This window comes from Rhinolophus sinicus, chromosome 3 (genome assembly GCF_057876585.1).
Source record: "Rhinolophus sinicus isolate RSI-liver-muscle chromosome 3, RSI-T2T, whole genome shotgun sequence".
NCBI lineage: Eukaryota > Metazoa > Chordata > Mammalia > Chiroptera > Rhinolophidae > Rhinolophus > Rhinolophus sinicus.
The window spans coordinates 109,009,245-109,029,360 of record NC_142503.1 but is presented as its reverse complement, the minus strand read 5'-3'; the positions used below and the strand labels follow the sequence as shown (position 1 = coordinate 109,029,360).

General features: G+C 32.1%; 1 protein-coding gene across 4 annotated transcripts in view; it reads right to left on the bottom strand.

Moving 5' to 3' along the window:
- Positions 1-20,116, bottom strand: part of MDGA2 (MAM domain containing glycosylphosphatidylinositol anchor 2) — a 797,923-nt gene that overhangs the window by 159,062 nt on the left and 618,745 nt on the right. For all 4 annotated transcript variants that reach the window (XM_074328195.2, XM_088796863.1, XM_074328196.2 and 1 more), the window contains one exon: positions 15,629-15,922. In XM_074328195.2, the coding sequence (XP_074184296.2) occupies positions 15,629-15,922 (294 nt within the window). The remainder of the gene's footprint in view (positions 1-15,628; positions 15,923-20,116) is intronic.

Sequence of the window (20,116 nt, the reverse complement as noted above, 5' to 3'; positions counted from 1 at the left end):
ATAGTATGCATTTCTATAGCTATTAGTTTTAGTATATTCATTGAATATAAAAATTTTATTTGAGTTTAATGAACAGATTGATCCCAATTTTTCCAACCCTCTCACTCAACATTAACTCTGAAAATTCAAAGCTCTGACTTTTTGACATGTGTCAACAGAGAATGCATATGCAGATTATCAAATCTATTTTTTTTCCATTTATGGGAAACTCTCTGTCTAATAGTAACACAAATAAATGCATCAGTATTAAGTAATTCTGGTTTATTTAGTCACTAATGTCAAAACCCAAAAATTATGGTCAAGCTACAATTTGGGACCAAGTGTACTTCACAGCATGAGATGGTCTGATGCTAATATTCAGGAGTATGAACAAAGGAAAAGAGCTAGAATTTCTCATGTAGGATTCTGGAGAAAAATGAGTTGGATTGTTTAAAACTGACAAGTGACAAGGTATGTTACATCTTCAAACAAGGAGCAATAGACTCAATTTATAATCACCTAAAAGTTTGTATGTATATGTAAACGTGTGTATGTATGAAGAGAGAGAAAGGGAGAGACAGGGAAATAGGGAGGGAGGAAGAGAGAGAGAGAATTTCTGAAGGTAAGATTCTTCAAAAGCTACCCTAAGATAATAATCATGTCCTCCCAAGATTATTGGAGGGAACCTAACATGCCTATTGTAGGATTGTCACATGATTTAATAAATGTTACTTTGGGGGTTGCAGAGGTCAAAATGCCATTTCAATTAAAATATTTTTCAACTCCAGACAAATACTAATCTGTATGCTGAAGAAATTCATTTTTCTTACCCAGATGCACTGATATATTTAAAACAATAGAATCAGAACTACTCTTTAAGATTGCTCTGAGGAAAAAAAGACTCAGGAACTTTTCAAAAAAGGCACTTGCTAAATGAATGAGAAATGTAATTTTGAAATAGGTATTTTGATAAAATGGATTTTGAGAGAGAAGTACTAATTTCCAAGCTACTATATCATCCCATTGCTTTATAAAATTTATCTTCTTTACAGATAAGCTGCAAAGGCTATCTACATAGAAACAGACATAAGAACAAAAATAAAATAATTTAAGTTGTTTTACCAAGTATCCTGATAGCTTTTTTCAAGAAGCAACCAGACAGCAGTATCCTTAATAAGATAGCAAGCAGATTCAATCTTTAAAAATTAGTAATTATCAGAGGGTAAGGAGGAGGGGGATGGTATAAGAGGGTAAAGGAAATCAAATATATGGTGATGGAAGGAGAACTGACTCTGGGTGGTGAATACACAATGTGATATATAGATGATGTATTACAGAATTGTACACATGAAACCTATGTAGTTTTGTTGACCATTGACACCCAAACAAATCTGTATTTAAAAAAAGAAGTAATTGTAAAATAACATATTTGTATGCATTATATTTGACCTAGTATATGAAATCAGTATTGTACCTAGTCATCATTGCTAGTTTAACTGAAATGAATCATAAACCAAATAAAGGGAAAGCTTCAGGTAGAACTCACAAGGCTACACCTTTAAGAAACTTTCTAAATTTTAATTCATGAGGCAATAAATTGTTATTATTTATACTAACAATGGTTTTTTCATTGAATTTCAAATGTATTATACTTTCCCTAGATGCGCAATTATATGTGCTTCGTGTTTTCAAGTTATCTTCTCCTTCATTTTTTCTTTTTTTTACTCTTGTCTTTCACTTAGAACAGACACTTGAGTTATTCTAACACTGGAATCTTGTTGCAATAAAATGTTTTCATCCATGCATCTTCTCTTTAATTCAAGTGTGCAATTTCTAGGAGATTCCTGAAATGGTTACTAGAATAGGTGTTTTCTGTGGTATGTGCATTAAATATAAATCAGATACTTTTATTGCTAACAACTTCAAACTTGAAGCTTTCTTAGAGATCATCTTATTCAATTCTTCATTTGCTTGAGGAAATTTGTGGTAGAGACAGAGACAAGACACACAATTAAAAAATGGCATTGCTAGAATTAGAACCCACTGTCAGAATTGGGATCTACCTTACAATTTATAGTCTCCAATTGCTCCCCTATTCCTGAGCGTACCCATATTCATATTTATGGTAAAAACTATGGGTATAATGTTGTATCTTCATAAACAAAATTGCAGTTAAAAAAATGACCAAATGCCATAAGTATGCAAGTATATATTTCAATTAACTCATTAATTTATGCATTTACACCGATCTATATATTCACATATATGAATTTATAAATCAGTAAATTATATAGATTACAGAATTACATATATAATGTCTATATTCTATATACACTATTATGTTATATAGACATATAGCTGTGCATGCATATAGACATTATATGTTATATATATATAACATATATATAGTTTAGAAGTAGAAGATTGAAATTGCTAAGTCTAGAAAAAAGTTACAGATTAAAAGGATGAAAAGACAAGATATAGCCGGAGGTTTCAGAGGACATCATGAGAGAAATGGCATTTGACTGTTGCCTTCAAGATGATAAAGAAGGGATTCATAAAGGTGACTTTAAGCATATTCATGACAACGGAAATGAAATCCAAAAAGCACCAAATTCAAAAGTGCACAGGATAATAAACTGTTCACATTGACTGGAATACGGATGATCTGAGTGAAAGGTGGAAGATCTTCCATGCTAATTTGGGAGTCTGAACTGTGAATCACAAGTAATGAGTAGCCGTAGAGAGCTTTCCGAATAGAGAGGGAGCACTCAATGCTTGCTGTCATGCATTTACTAGACAGAATGGTTACCCAAGCCAATCAGAACAGAACATGTTCTGCGGAGTTAATCCTTGAGTGAGAGGCAAAAGAGAGTGATTTTTTTTTTTTTTTTTGAAGTGCACTTGGAAATCATGAAAACCACTAATCTAAAGCAAACACAGAGAAACTTGAAATGATAGTTGAGAAGACAGTAATGTGTAAGCTCCTGGAAACCCTTAACAGTTAGACAAGAATTTTCTCTCACTTGCAACTGGAAGTGTGCCTGTTCATAAAGTAATGTCCATGAGAGAGCATTGTTCTGAGGGACAAAGGAAGTTCAGAAATGAGGGAAAACAGTAGGAATTTCTTGCAGGAGATAAAAGGGCCTACCTTTGAAAATGACAGTGGAACTGGAGCGGAGGAATGGTTTCTGTGAAGATATTGAGAACTAAGATGAAGAATAGAGTTTAAGAGTTTACTCAGTCATGTCTTTATTGGTATTTATTTTTCCTTTCTCCGAATTAGATTTTGGTCCTGTTCTCTTACTCTACACTCTCTTGCTTGCCAATTTTGTTACTTAAACTATCAGTGTTGTGCAGATCTTCTCCACAAGTGTATCTGAGGCATTCAGCTGGCTCCTGTGAAATTTCCACTTAGTGTCCTGATGATTTCTAAAATCTACTGTGACTAAGATTAAACTTGGAGTGATTCTTCTTAATTACATTTTTCTCCTCTTGATTCCCCTGTCCCACATAAAAAGATCTGTTTCCTCTCTGTTACCAAGACTAGAGCAACCATTGTATCTTCCTCAATTCCCAAAATGCATTTAAAATTAGAATATTGGATTCTGGAATTAGAGAACTGGTTTAAATTCCTGTTTCACTCATATGTGGGATGTGAAACTGAAAGCACAAAAGAAGAACAAGACAAACAAACAAGCAAAAACTCATAGACAACAGACAATAGTTTAGTGGTTACCAGAGGTAAGGGGGGAGGGGAGTGGTAGATGAGGGTAAAGGGAGTGAAATATATGGTGATGGAAGGAGAACTGACTTGGGGTGGTGAACACAGAATGCAATATATAGATGAGTATTATAGAAATGTATACTTGAAACATACATAATTTTACTACCTAATGTCACACCAATAAATTTAATAAAAATTAAAAAAAAAACAGAACAGTAAAAAAAAAAAGAAGAAAAAGAAAAGAAAGACATGATTGAAAGGTAAAAACAGAACTAGCATATATGGGAATATAAATGACAAAGAAGAAAAATGCATTCAGAAGAATGATTACTCAATAAACATGCCTTCTACAGGGAACCAACAGTGAAATAGACAGATGGATAGATTAGGTTAGATACATAATAGATAGATAGATAGATAGATAGATAGATAGATAGATAGATAGATAGATAGAGATAGATAGATAGATAGATAGATAGATAGATAGATAGATAGGCATGTCATACATTTATACCTCTCTAAGTAGCTGCATAATCTGTATTTATATCTCGTGTATGTATATGTGTGATTGATTGATTTATACATTTGGACCTTAGGTTTTGAGTCAGCACTTAAAAGTGAAAACATCACTAGGTTACTTGTAACTTTTAAGTCAACAATAAAGAACTATATTTATCATTTTTTTTTTGGTACACAACACAGCTTGTGTTTAAAAACATATATCCTCAAACACTAGAATGATCAGAAAAATGTTGACACTGAACGACATAAAGAAACTAAGAATAATTGAGGGAACATCAGATTACACCAGCTTTTTCATCTAACACATTTCAATGAAAACAATTAAAATGCTAACAAATTGTGTCTCACTTTTCTTAAACATTTTTCAATTTCCTGCTTAATTTTTAATATTTTCCTTCTTTGATTAATTTTTGTAAAATTAAAATCCCCTTAAATATTTTTTAAAGTGCTACTCAAATTACATAATCTTTCTAAAAAGGAAAACATTTTATTTTATTCACTGAGAACAATATTAAAGAACAAAATGCACATTTCACTAATTTTGAAGAACAGTATTTGACTTCTTTCTCTTTGAAAATTGTTTGGAATTAAGGAGAAAATAATTTCCACATTTAAAATAAGTCTAATAAGTGTGAAATCAATGGAGAATTTATTTTGGTTTCACAAAGCATGGTCAGTACAAGTCTTGAAGTTTCCTTTTGAAAAACTTTCATTTTGCCCACTAGAATCTTTGAGACTTCAAGGAACTACTCATTTGCCAGAAAAAAAGGACTTCATAACACAAATCAAAATGATTTGATGGGACGACATGAAATATAGCTACTCCTCCCAAAACCCAGATAAAAAGTGAAAAGACCTCCAAAGAAAAAATATAGGCACATAGGCACAGCAATTCACAGAAGATAAGTCAAAGAGCAAGTTAAAAAAAAAGAAAACAAAAAGTAAGGAATGTTGGAAACATACCTGTTTAACACACACATACTGTAAATACTATGATCACATGAAGAAAATACTACAGCAAAAGAATTACTAAGAAAGGTTGACATGGCAGAAGAAGAGAATAGATGCATGTGAAAAGGTAATACAAAATATTTTCCTTGCTGCATGAGAATTTGACCTTCTTTTAAAGTTCTAGCTCTCTGCTCCCCTGGTAACTTCACAAGGAAAGAATGTAAGCTACGATTTTCGGCAACGTTTCTGTATTAAATTCCTTCTGGACTGAGAGGAATGTTAATATCTGATAGGAAGCCATAACTGTGAGCTGACTGCAGTGACTCTTGGAACTTCAGGGATTCTGGAAGTTACACCTTTCAGGTTTGTTATAAGAGACAATGGCTGCTGTGGGGCAGAGGATTCTGTCAGAGTTCCCATCCCCAAAATATGTAGATCTCGTCTCCTTACATGTAAGCCATCACGTAGGCCATGGTTATTAACTTGGGGTAATTTTGCCTATCAGGGGATATTTGCCAATGTCTGGAGACACTTTTTTATTGTCATGACATGGGGAGGGGCATACCACTAGCATCTCAAGATTAAAGACCAGGGATGACTCTTAACACCCTAAAATTAGCATGACAACCCCTCTCCTCCTCCCCCCCCCCCAACACACAGAACAATTAATTACATTTTGGGCAGAATAATCTTTTGATGAAAGTCTGTCCTATGTGTTTGGAATGTATAGCAGCATCTCTGGCCTCTACACACTGGAGGCCATCCTTCTTCCTCCAATCATGACAATCAAAAATGTTTTCAAAATTTTCAAGTATCACCAGGAGTAGGGAGTGGGAGGCATGCTGGCTAGTTGTGGTTCCTGTCTTATATCTGTAAATGAATTTGATATCATATGTGCCTAGCGTATGATAGGAACCACGCTATTGAATGTAGTTGAGCCTATGAAGACCCTCCAGTAAGTTATAGAGTTTACTATGAGCTTAAAAAGTATTAACACATATAACATAATAAAATCTAACATAATATATACAAAAACAGAAATCTATGCCTGGTATTCGCTATTAAAATATGATATTGGATCAAAAAAACTGAAAGTCAGTAAAGATAAAATTGCTAACAATATGTAAGCTAAAATTCTGTATGAACAATGCTTGCAGGTGGATTCCACTCTGGTAAAAATTTATCTCCTGCTGGAAAGACAGGAAGTCAAGTCTTTCTTACATAACAGTGGCCTTTAATTTCTCAGTTCCTGATTGGTTTCATCATGCACGGACTAAAGTGCCTTTTTGACATTCAATTTCTTACACGGCTACCAAACATCTGAAGTGTTTATGCATTTTTTCCTAACCAGAGACCCACATCTTCTGCATATTTTAGATTTTCCTCTGCACTAAGCATTTTATCAGTGGTATATTTCAAATAAATTGATAAAGTCACAGGCATGTGCATGGAATATGTTATTACAAACCTCTATGTGTGATTTATTTTAATGGTTTATTATTATTACCTTTATATTTTTTATGGGAGAAGAGCACAGTATTTAGGAAATGTTTAAATTCTATATTTGGAAAAAATACAGTTATTTTGGGATGAGAGATAAATCTTTTTTTAACTAAGAAATATTAAAAAGGCACATCATTTTTATAGTTATACACATATTTATACATGTGTTTATGTTCATTTACCTTAGAGAACACTTTTCCATAAAGTGAGGAAGGGGGATGAAGAGGAAAAGGTCCTAGGAAAAGAGGCAGCATAAACTCTCTTCATTCAAAATACATTTAATTTAACCATATATCTGAAGGTTTTCAAGGGGAAAATATCTTTATGTGGAAATGATATAATCATCCACTTGAATTTATTTCTGTACAACAGGGGTGGACAGAAGTACTGAGACGATAACACCAATAAATACAAGATTTGGCTGGGCTGTCAGTCTTTTTAATCTTTCTTTTAAAACTGGCTGGTCCCTATCCCATTTCTTGGCAAAGATACTGAAAATAAAACTTTTGAGGAGTAAGTGTTCTGTAAACATTAAACTATGGTTGTATCTACATTACAACAGCAACAAAGATGGAACCAGGAAACAATTATGCATTCATTTTCTTTACATGATCCATACACTTATCTGTGCTCAATTGCTCAATAATGATATTGTGTCTGTGCTCTACATTGAGAAGCTCTTTAGAAAGGGAGACTTTCTATTTTCTTTTGACAATTTTCTTAGATGGTTATCTACCCCGTTCTCTCTCTGGAAGAGTGAGAGAACAGGGAGCAAGGAGATTGCCTGGATGAAAGGAGTGGTTCAGCTGAAGTAAATTCATCTTAAAGATTTTCTGCAAAATAGAATGTTTACTTCGGAGTTCAATTTTCAAATATTCAGAAGCAGCATATAAATAAAATGTTTAAACAAATCTCTTTTCAAGCAGTTCCATTATAATTCCTCGTTAAATCCACTGGGAAATGAGGTGAGACATATTGACTTGAAATAAAAATTCCAGAGTTTATTTTATACAGTTTAAATTATACACCACCTTATAAGAAATATTGTTTCTTCCTTTTTTTAAGAAAAGATCTTAACTATCTGGGGGAAGGGAAAGGTCAGATGGGAGAAAAGAGTATAATTATTAATGTTTTCAAAATATTAACATTGCCTGAAGGTTCAGTTGATTAATGTTTCTAATAATTGCTGCAAACAACAAAAGAATGAATAGGGACATTTAATTTAAATAAAGAAACACTGTAATAAATGCTGAGTTGTATTTAATAATCATGAATGTAAAAATATGAAATATGAATGCTTAAATATTATTTTCTTAGGAATCATAAAAGCTTTCCCCAACTGACATTCTAGTCAAATATATTACTGGGAACAGTAAGAAAATGAAATTAAGAATTTCTTACCAAGTAAAGTCTTAGCTTTAAGCTCCTCTCCACTACAGAGACCCTGAAAATAGATCAGTTAATCAAGAGTAACAATTTGACAAGTTTTGTAGTGCTAGAAATGTAAGTGTAGCTTTGGCTCATAAAGTGTTTAAATTATAGTTGGAATGGATCAACAATCTTTAGGAAAAAAAAACCCAGTAAAATAGAGTATAGGAGGAATGATTTGCAAGTAAGAAAATAGATTATGTACTTGAAAATATACCAGAACTTATATATGAAAATGATAATCATAATAATTTCCATTTTGTGCTATACGGTAAGCAATGTTCTAGTGACTTTGCAAATTTATTTTAAATAAATACTAATTGAAAACTGGGACACATTTTTCTTTTGGAAATAAGAAAACTAAAGCTCAGAGAAATTAAGATGTCTGCCAAAGGCCATAGTTAAATTAAACAAGGAGGCCCTTACAGTGAGGTGGCTCTAATGTCATGGCAGCTACCTAAGCAAACCAAAATCTAGACCTGTAAATGCCTCAAGGCTATGAAGTTGAAACCTCAAGACAACCAATCAAAAATAGCCAACGAGGCTTTGTGTTATAGCTTTATTTTATAGCCTTAGATTTTAAGCTAATTTCCTTATTTTGCTTCTGCTTTTCTTTATAAAAGACTCTCCCTGAGCTTCTGTGGGTGGAGTGCTACTAACCACTTCCGGTTTGGCGCTGCTTGATTAGAAAGAACTTTTGCTCAAACTCTTAAAAATTTTAATATGCCTCAGTTTATCTTTTCACAATAGTAATAAGTGATAAAAGCTACGATTCTCTGGGTGAAAGAATATTCTTCACATGAATGCTCTCTGATGTTATCATCCATATAGAGGCAGTGATTGTATACTCTTAATGCTGTTATTACCTAGAATATGTTGAAAATAAACTTGAATTTACCACCTATGCTTCTGACATAGTCTTTTGAATAACCTCAAAGGTAAGTTTTCTACTTTTGAGGGTGAATTTATGTGATGGGAGCAAACAAAAATCTGTCAGAATAAGTTATTTTGGTGAAATAATTGAATCCAATTAGATAATAGTTTGGTGGGATAACTATACAAGCATTAGAAGTATTTCTTTGTTTTGCTTAAACGAACTCCATAGGCAATATTACAAGAGAGTTTTGAGGAAGGTGATGGTGAAACAATCACCAATAATTTTGAAAGAAGTATATCATCTAACATGTACATTCAAAACAAAGTTTTACTTTGAAGTTTTAAAATGTCTTGTGCAGACTAAACATCAGTGTCCATAGGACTATAAAAAAGGACCCTTCTCAGACACCAAGAGGATTCTGCAAGGGGTGGGATTTAGCCAGGGCTTAGAAGGTGAAAAGCAGTTGAAGAATTATTGGGAACAAGAGAATGGAGGAACAGGCATGGAAGCCTGGCTAAATAGGCAACACCAAATTACTATGATTATGAGGCTGAGAAGGGATGGGCTGAATTGCTATACAGAATAGGAAATACATCTGTCGAACAGAACAGATGTAAACTGGCTACAGAACTGGATGCCAGTTTATAGTTCTGCTAATAAGTTAAAATTCTTGTCACTTATAAATTCATTTATAAATTCCTTTGGATAGCCTTTAACTTCTTTCTGTGTGTGTATGTCAAACTGCTCACTTGTTTTCTCTTTTATCTATAGTTACCTTGTCTCTTATATGATCTTTAAATTAATCGCTAGTCACACTGATATTTTCAGAACAAGTTTGCTTTTTAAAAAGTTCAAAAAGTAGTTATATTTGTTCAATACATTCTATATATCTCAATACTACAGAAAATTACTCAGTAATTTGTCTAACAGTAATAAGTATATATGTTATAGTACATTCCAGTATTTTTAATGTTTTTTTCTTTTCTTTATCAGGTCCATGATAGTCTGCTTCGGTTGAATATTCATTTTGATTGAAAGTAACTAACATGCACTCATCATTAGATTCCTTGAGAAAAAGAATAAGCAATAAAGCCCTGATCTGCAGCTCCCTCTTTACCTGATTTGATCTTGCTTTGGAAACAGGTGAAGAACATGGGTTTCTCAATAGCCCTGATTATATTCCTTCATAATGTTTCTTCATTTAGAAAATATAAATTGTTAGTGGTGCATGAAATTTATTTGGAGATGGCTGAAAGACTGTTACTTAACTCAATTTTACACTGTTGTCAGTGTATGGTTTTTAGTGTATATTCTATACCTCATGGAAATAGCTTTAATTGTAGGTGCAGCAACTGTTCATATATACAATGAAGCTTTAACAATAAAAGTGACATTCAGTAAAGTATATATCGTCTCCAAATGATTTTCAAAGAAATGTATTTCAAATTAATTCACTTTAATAAAATACTTTACAGTGTTTTGAGTGAAATCCTTTAAAGGAGAGCTTTTATTAAAAGAATGATATAGTTTATAAAATTAAGATTATAGTATATACTATTATAAGTATATGTATATAATACAAATATAAATATAAGAAAAAAACAATAATTTCTTTTAGGAGGACAATAGGCGAATCTTAGTTTTTTCATCTAATATACATATGTGACTACATTCAGCCAATATCATTTTTATTGAATCCATATTCAAATGGTCAGTACTCTAATGAATAAATAAAAAATCACTTTTACTACTGCTACTGTTTAGAAAATTGTTCTAGTTTTATTTCATAAGCTCTATACATACTATGACTTTTACATGATATTGAAGGGGAGCAGAATATGCCACCCCAAAATGTGCCACTTAGGCATGTGGATTATTTTGACCTGAAGGCAATCAAGATCTTGCTGTCTCAAGAAAAAGTTTACTTCCCCTTACCTACCTAAAATATTGAGGTAGGGGGCCTGGCTCAGAGGGAGAAATACTATAGGAGATCGTTTTTTTTCTGAATGACCTATCTGTATGGCAGGGCAAACATCCAATTACCAAACATCTGTTATTATTGTCCTTATGAATTATGTACCACCCTCCCCTTTGAAGCTCCAGACCCCTATGCCATTGCTTAGCTCAGGATGCCCCATTTGCTATTTGGTCTCATATTTTTATGGAGCTCCTATATATATGAAATAAAATTTTGTTTCTCTCATGTTACTATGTCTTATGTCAATTTAATTATTAGACCAGCCAAAGAACTTATAAGAGAAGAAGGAGGGTTTTCCCTCCCCAACATATGTATCAATTAATTCTGTATATATACACACACACACACACACACACACACACACGCACACAGAGGGTGCCAATAAATTGTATACACATTTTAAGAAAGGAAAATGTATTAAAATTTTGTTGATGGTAACCACTTTGAGCACTTCTTGTAATTGCAGAAGTCAAACTTGTAGTCATTTTTTGCTAGTGGTATATACTGAGTATTACAATTTAATACAGTTTTTCCCTTTCTTAAAATGTGTATACATTTTTTGGCACCCTCTGTATATATATTCAGTGATTCATTCTAATACTGCTTCAAATAAATATGAGCCGGAAGTAAACAAAAAATATTGTTATATAGTTCCAAACACATGTGAATGAAATTAAGTAATGTCTGAACAGTTGAAGGTCTGTTATTAAAACTACAGTGTATTTTTCAGTTTCATCTAGCAAATTACCAAAAAATTAGATTAATTTTAAACTAACATTTTCCAAAATATTATATGTACAAATTCATATTCTGGTCCATCTCATGTGTGGTACTTGATAATTACTGAAGTTAAAAATATTATAAAATAAGTCTTCTGCTTTCCAGGAGGAAGCAATATGCACAAGAATTTAATAATTTAAATTATTTCATTTTGGTGATTAAGCTACTCTGAAAAAGATACAGAATGGTGTCAAATACCTCTAGGCTTCTTTCACTTGCTAAATTGCTCTCCACACATTTTAAGAAGAGGTAAATTTATTGGAGATAAAAAAATAATAATTTTAAAGTTTTAGGAAAATGCTTGCTTTATACTTTTAACACAATATCAGTTAAGGACAAATTCCATTAGATTTTTGAACATCAAACTAAGTGGACTATCCCATTATTTATATAATATGGAAATATACACACTACATATATTTAGAATCTTGCAATCTACACCCACCAAAGCCCTACACACAATTACTTCTGTGCACTTTTAATCCTCTTGATTGGTTATTATTTAAAAGGACACAAGTAAAACTAAACAAGGAGAAAAAGGTGGCTTGGAGATACCAAATTTTTGTTTCTTATATATTATGACCTTCTCTCTTTTTCTTTATTATTTATATTTCAAAACAGATAAAATTATATATAAATATAAATGTGTATATGTGCACCCCATGTGTGTAAAAGAGACTGTCCTAGAATTTGTTGATATAATAAACATTTTAAGAAAGGCGATCTTAATAAACTAAGTATAGAGTTCAAGTCCTAAAAAAGTTACTCTATATGAATGAAAATAATTTGACATCTTCTCCTTTCATACACTCAGACACTTTCAGCCATCAGGCTATATGTAGTAAATCCTCAGATACTCCTAAAACCTAAATAATAAAAACCAGTCATGCAAGAAGCAAGACGCATGAGATATATATATATATATATATATATATATATATACACACACACACACATATACATATATATGTATATATTTATACACACATATATTCATATGTATATATGTTATATATACATATACGTATATATAGTCTACATTATATAATAAATATATATATATATATTCTTATTCTATTTGTTATCATAAGTTGTATTTACTCAATAGATTTACTGAATAGCTATAATGTAAAATATATTATCCTGGGAATACAAAATATATAAAACATAGTGTGTTAAGCTGCAATGATATGATGTAATTAATTGTAACTAAGTGCTGAGGATAATATAAAAATATGCATATGTATGTATGTATGTATGTGTATGTGAGTGCATATGTGTATGAAATAACTTATGTTATATTCCATATGAGTACTTCTTACATGTAGCAGGGCTAATCAAGTTAAGGACAAATACCGATTAAAGATACACATGCACCTATGTTCATTGCAGCATTATTCTTAGTGGTCAAGACATGGGAACAACCAAAGTGTCCTTCAATAGATGATTGGATAAAGAAGATGTGGTGTATATACACAATGTAATACTATTCTGCCATAAGAAAAGATGAAATAGTACCATTCGTGGCAACATAGATGGACCCTGAGATTATTATTTTCATATTCTTGAGAAATCACTATAAAAATTAGAATGTTTATCATTTAAAATATTATTAGAATCCCTATATTATTCTTGCAGGAATAACTCTTAAGTAGGCATGCCAGCTGAAGTACTAGTAGGGATTATGTGCCTGGAAAATGAAAATTTGATTCACTCAGAAATATTCCGGAGTTGTTACCAGTTATTTGCACCTGGCAAATGCTCACACACATAGCCAGATTCTCCAGAAGAGTTGGGAATACACGAAAGGGAGCTGCTTGAAAACATGATGGCATCCTCACCTGGGACTCTCGCAAGAGTGCTGACATCCAGCTGCCTTCCTGGGGAGGCAAGGGATGCTTGCATCTGAGAGGAAGTGCTGTTAGACTACACACCCTGCTCTACAAAGTCACCTTGGGATATGAATCTTTTTACCTACCTTAAATGAACTAGACTGTGCCTATGTCTGTTGGTATTTTTCAGTCAATACATCCCTGTGACACTACAGACAACTATGCCGGTATTTATCTTCATCTACTATTATAGTATTGAATTTTAAAATCTTGTGTTGAACTTACCATCTTCTATGGGGTTTACTAAGAAAAAAAAAAGCTCACCAATATAATTCAGGGCATTAGTATAATCTATGGAGATTAGAGATTCTGGTTCTTAAAACTTTAATTCAAAATTCCCTAGAGTCACTGGGTTCCACAGCTTTTATTTGTATCAGAGCTTCCCCAGAGGGGTCTGAGCAGAGTGAAAACTAATTGCCCTAATAGCTTTAGGAACACTGCAGCTTTGTGTGTAACTGTGGAGATAGCACAGAATCCTGTGATTACCAAGGAGAACAAAGTTTTCCAAATTGTATCAAGCTCCCCTATGGTCACTTGAGGGTATGACTTATTCTTTGGAGAATTGAGGAGAGGTTTCTCTTTAATATTCTTTTTTCCTTTCTGAAACCTGTTTTCACAGGAACCTCCTACCCTTGAGCTTATTGTCATGAATAGAAAGGCCAGGGAGGGAAAATGCAATACTGAACTGCTGAATGGAACCTGACATCTAAAAGCTGCATTATTTGGAGTAAAAACTAGTAATCAGTTGGAAGTCAGCCAAGGGACTTGACAAATATCCGTTTGCATATTTATAGGAGTGTCTGTAGAATATGGACAGGGAGTCCTTAAGCAGTACTCACCTTGCTCATACATAAATGCATATATTGTTACCTGTTCCCCTAAAAAATCCTTCCATAGTTCAATTATTCTTTCAAATTTAAAGTGAGTTAATTCAATCTGCAAACATCCTTACGTCTAATGTCTAATATAAAAATAGATGTTGTTGAACTAAATTCCATTTTTTGTGTTCTGAGTTCCAGAAGAACCACAGAAAGAAAACAACGGTATTGTTTATTGAAGTGTATAGTTTCATCTAATTAATTATTTTCTTGAAGACTTTGCCACCATGTATTTAACCAATAGCACATCAGTTAAAATTTACAGCAGCACTACTGGAGTTTGAACTGATTGTTTAGTTTTCTTCTTCTCTTTCAGCAATATCCATACCACCTACATGCAAATTATCAGGTCGTCCTCTAAAATCCAACATTAGTGACATGGTTAAACTTCTTAAATTTATGAATGTAAGTACTTTTAATACTGAAAGCAAATACAAGGCAGATGATGTCTACAATATTTTTGTTAGAACTGTAACAGTGATTTCAATAAAAAAATAGCTAAAACTCGATCATATTCAAATCTCACAGTGAAGCAATTACCTGTTCAGAAAGTCAAGCAAAATTCAGCATGTAATATCTGCCTGAATTATATCAATATTACTGGATAATTAGGCAGTCTGCTCTTACAACTCCAGATATGCAAACGTAGCATTTCAATGATTAGGACTCCACAATTTAAATGAAAGAATGCCTTGAAATAGGTGGATAATTTGGGCAAAGGGCGCACAATTGCCTGAAGTAGAAACATGAACTGTGAACACAAGAGTATTAGAATTTGAATTAGCAATTACTTCCAGTCTCAACTTTGCTTCATTGTGCATGGCCAGTTTTTAACCATTAAATTTGTTGATTTTTTGGCATTAACCATCCACGTAATACCATTATAATCACCACACACATACACACACAATTCCTTCCTATTAGCATGGATTAGTGTATTAGTTCAGGTAATAGACAGATTTAGGGGCAATTATAGTTTAAACTGCATAGCCATGGTATACAAATATTTTATCCTAATCCAATTCCAAAAATCACCTCATTTTACTAGCAAAATTGTTGTATACACTCTTCCTTTGTGTCTCGATAGAAACACATAGAAAAAAAATCACTTACACTGCACGATGAGCTGCACCAGGGCTTCTCTTGGTTTCACATTAAATCCATTGTACTGGCTGGTCTGACATCTGTACATCCCTGACATTTCCCTTGACACATTCACAATCCTCAGTGTTCCATCGTAACTCTCCATTTGCATTGACCCATCAGGCATTGCAACTTCCTTATCCGCTCTTGACCAAAGGATGATGGGTTTAGGTTTTCCAGTTACTTGACACTGCAGTTCTATTGTGTCTCCTTCTCTGGTGACCAAAGGTGATTTTTCCTGTGGAACAGTCAGATTGGGTGGAACTTGAAATGGGAAAAAGAAAATTTTTCAAGGTTAGTATAAACTGGAAGAGCACATTTAAACACAGAAAATTATAAGGACACAATTTCTGCTTCTTCAAGATGTGTGACAATTCAGATGACAAAAATTTATAGAGACCGTGGGAATAAGTGGCAAATACCCTCACTTGAAATAATTCTGCACTGTTTTTATAGAACCCTCTTGAATGAGGTCTTCAAACTTTCGCAAAATAAATAAAGCATTACAATAGACTGTGAATGGTCAACATAAGAACAATCGACTCCAATGACTTGTTATTATCAGCCATTAACTAGGTCTTTCATATCTGCATTTCACAGAAGAGCTATCCTGCTTGCTGAGGGTTGGATTCAGCTTTTCAGTGTTCTGCTCCCTATGCTGGTATCTCTTACCCAAGGATGCTATAAGAAAGGGTAAGAGACAATGTAGACTTAGCAGGCACAGTAAACACAAGTAGTAAGAAAGGGGAGAAGAACCTTTGTTATAGAAGTAGAAGTTTTGACTGGTTTAGAAGCTGTTGTCAAATTATTAAGGTTTTTTTTTTTTTTTCCTCCCTAGTGAAAATGAGATGGAACAACTGACTACAATGGCACACTCTGACAATCCACTGTATTCTCGTCTTTTGAATTTTTAATATTTTTTGACATTTGAATTCCATATAATTTCACTTTAAGACATTTTGAGAGCACTGTAGTTTTTCATGATGTTCCCACTATTTCTGTAAAATTAATTTTAAGTGAATTTTCAAAAATGTATTTCAATAATATAAGGATTGTAATTTTCTCAAAGTAAGCTAATTTCTGATTTACTGAAGATATTTATGAGAAAATTAGGTTGATGTTACTGGCACTTATTTTACTGTGCTGAAATATATATATATATATATATATATATATATATGCTCATATATACATGTATATCTATATATCTATATATATATGTTATGTTATGATTTAGGGAAATCATAGCAGAACAAATCATGTTATATATATGTTATGATTATATAACAAATAACAAATCATGTTATATATATGTTATAACATACAAATCATATATATATATATATATATATATATATATATATATATTACGATTTAGGGAAAACATGAACACAAGTCAAATACTAGCCAATGAGTTTTCTTACAAATAATATCACCTGTTCTATTGGAAGAGTTTTATTTCTTATGCTACGTATATGAATTCAAACCTATTTATGCAATAGAACATCTATCAAAAAGCATGGGCTAAATTAGAATGCCAGAATAAGAATAAACAGAAATATATGAATAATTCCATTCTTCTGATAAATGTAATATGTTCCCTTTGGAGACTACTGCATATGGATGAAAAGGTAAAGATTTTGTTCTCCCTTCTAGCATTACTGTGCTTCAGTGCCCAGGAGCAAAAACAAACATAATGAATTTTTAAATTATTTTTCAACTAATATTAAAATGTTTCTCTTATTACACATAAAAAAATAAATTAAAGTGCAAAGTGATATGAGAATTATCTTGCTATTTAAGTATTTTCATGTATACTTTTTCATTTAATCCCTTCATTTACTTCTTATTTTAAGAAAGTAATTAAATAATGCATAGCATCTTAGAAATTAGAAAACATGAAATATTAAAACATTAACCACTGTCTTCTTGAAGTAGATATATACATTCTAGGAATTCCCATTGACAAAAATATGTGATTAAAAATGGCTACATTTAAAAAATCTACATTATTAATTTGATTAAATAATTGATTCTTGTATATATAAACAATTTAATGATTTAGTTAAATAATGTATTCTTTCAAAAGCGAACCATCAGGGGATGATGCAATTCTAAGCAGCATCTTCTAACTATAGGATCAAAAAGGAGCTGCAATATTTACTCACCCTGCATGAGAAACGACACAGAATCCCAGCAATAACCTCAGCATTTAACATTAATTATGCCCCTACTATAAGCAAGGCATAGATAGGGATTTTACATTTTCACTTAACTCCTTGATAATCCTTAGGATCAAATATTTAATATTAGAATTTAACAAATGGAAACACTGAGAATAAGAAAGGACAAATACTTTGATCTAAACAAAATTCAAAATTCACATTGAGCTCAGTTTATAGCAGGTGAACACTGTAGAGACATGACCCGTGAGGTAGGTTCCAGTAAACTATGGTGTTGGGAATGAATAATTGGAGTTAGCACCAATCTGCTCCTGTGGACAGATTGGACCAACTTTCCCTGCCCTTCTCTTGATCACTGTTCCAGGGATAATAAAAAAGAGTCAAGATAGATATGTGAGGGGGTGATTGACACATATTTTGCAAATCACCTTATTTATCTATCTTATATCTTATATATCTGTATCTATCTTAAATATCTATATCTATCTACATTAGAATAGTTCCCATATATAAGCCAAAACTACTTTCAAGATATACCAATCCAAATAAATATCAAATTTTGATAAATTCATGTGCAATAAATTAAAATAAATTATAAACTAAGAGATTATTTCATGGAGTGTTCGTATTTGAAATCTTCCATCATTCCAAAAACAAACCCTATGACTTTAGCCAACATTAACCACTCTGAGTATTAACTTTTTCATTTTTGAAACTAAGAATGTATACTTTATTAACTCCAAGGTTATTAATGTTCTGACTACAGTAAAAAGTTAAAGACATAAGAGGTTCTAAGTGAAAGTATTTATTTGCTGACTTAATAAGATGAATATTCAAAGATCTTATTACATTAGGCCAATCCAACATATATAGAGAACCTTGTATATATATATATATATATATATATATATATATATATATATATAACATATATACATATATATGAATATATTGGATATGCATATATATGCATATATGAATATATTGAATATATATGCATATATCATGATAAATAGTTCGAAAACTCCCTTTGGAAATTTATGTCATTCATTTATTTAGATAAACTTTCCTCCCTATGTAATCAAAATCACAGAAATGTAAACCTCAGTTTTATCTAGGTATCAATGTTTTTTTAATAAATTAGCCCAGTTTTCACTAAATAGCATAGCCTAATTGAATTATAGTTTATTTCCATCTCCTCCATGAGAACTTTTAAATCTTAAATTGGAATTAATCCTTTCTTTGCAACTCTTGGCCAAGAACACCTTATAAATTAGAGATTTTAGAGCCTTCTCTCTCTCTATCCACATTAAATTTTCCATTCTTGGAATTCTATACTCAACTCTCTTAATTGTTACTATAAGTTTTTTTCTTTTAGGAGATTTCATTTGTTCTCACAAATGTATCTGTTTTATATGTTTGATAACAGGAATTCTAACTTTATCCCAAGACTCTTCCAGTTCATGACTACAGCCTATTTCTATATACCAAAAGTCTTTCAAACCCCCAAACCTAAGCACCATTTACTTCTTGACTTAGTGGAGAGTTAATTATCAACATATCTCATCTGCTAATTAAAAACCATAGAGCTTCCTTCATTTTACCATTTCCTTTTGTTCACCACAACATCCTATCAGCTGTTTTGGTTTCTATATTAAAAATGTCTCTTATATCTGCCTATTTCTTTTCATAGCTATAGGTAGATTTCTTAGCAGAAGTCATCATTTTCTCTTCTTCTGACAGTGTACTAATTGGTCTCTAATTCTGCCAGGCTTCCTACTACCCTGTCATAAGTTTTATCATCAAAAATGCTATTTTGTTCATGCTCCTATGAAAACTACAAACCTCTTTGATAGTGCTAATAAAACTGTTTTAACAAAAAAATGAAAATGACATCACAGGTGTGTTAAATAAATAGTGATACAGTCACACAATAGAATATGATACAGCCTTTTAAATGATGATATAATAGACCTACATTTATTGATAAAGATATTTATATTTTTAAGCAAGAAAGGCAAGTTAGTAAATATTCGGAATAGCTATAACCACTATTAATGAGTAAAACATATTAGTGAGCAGTGAGAGCAGTTGCATGACATGGTTGTGTATAAACACATACGCCAATTAATACTAATAGGGAGCTTCTTAAAGGGGAGAGTATATATGATTTATCTTTATACTGCCAGCATCGAACACTCTATTTTGCCCGTCAGTAAAAAATTTTACACCAAATGTAGAAATTAAGACAGCAAAGCAGTTGGGCCATGATTCA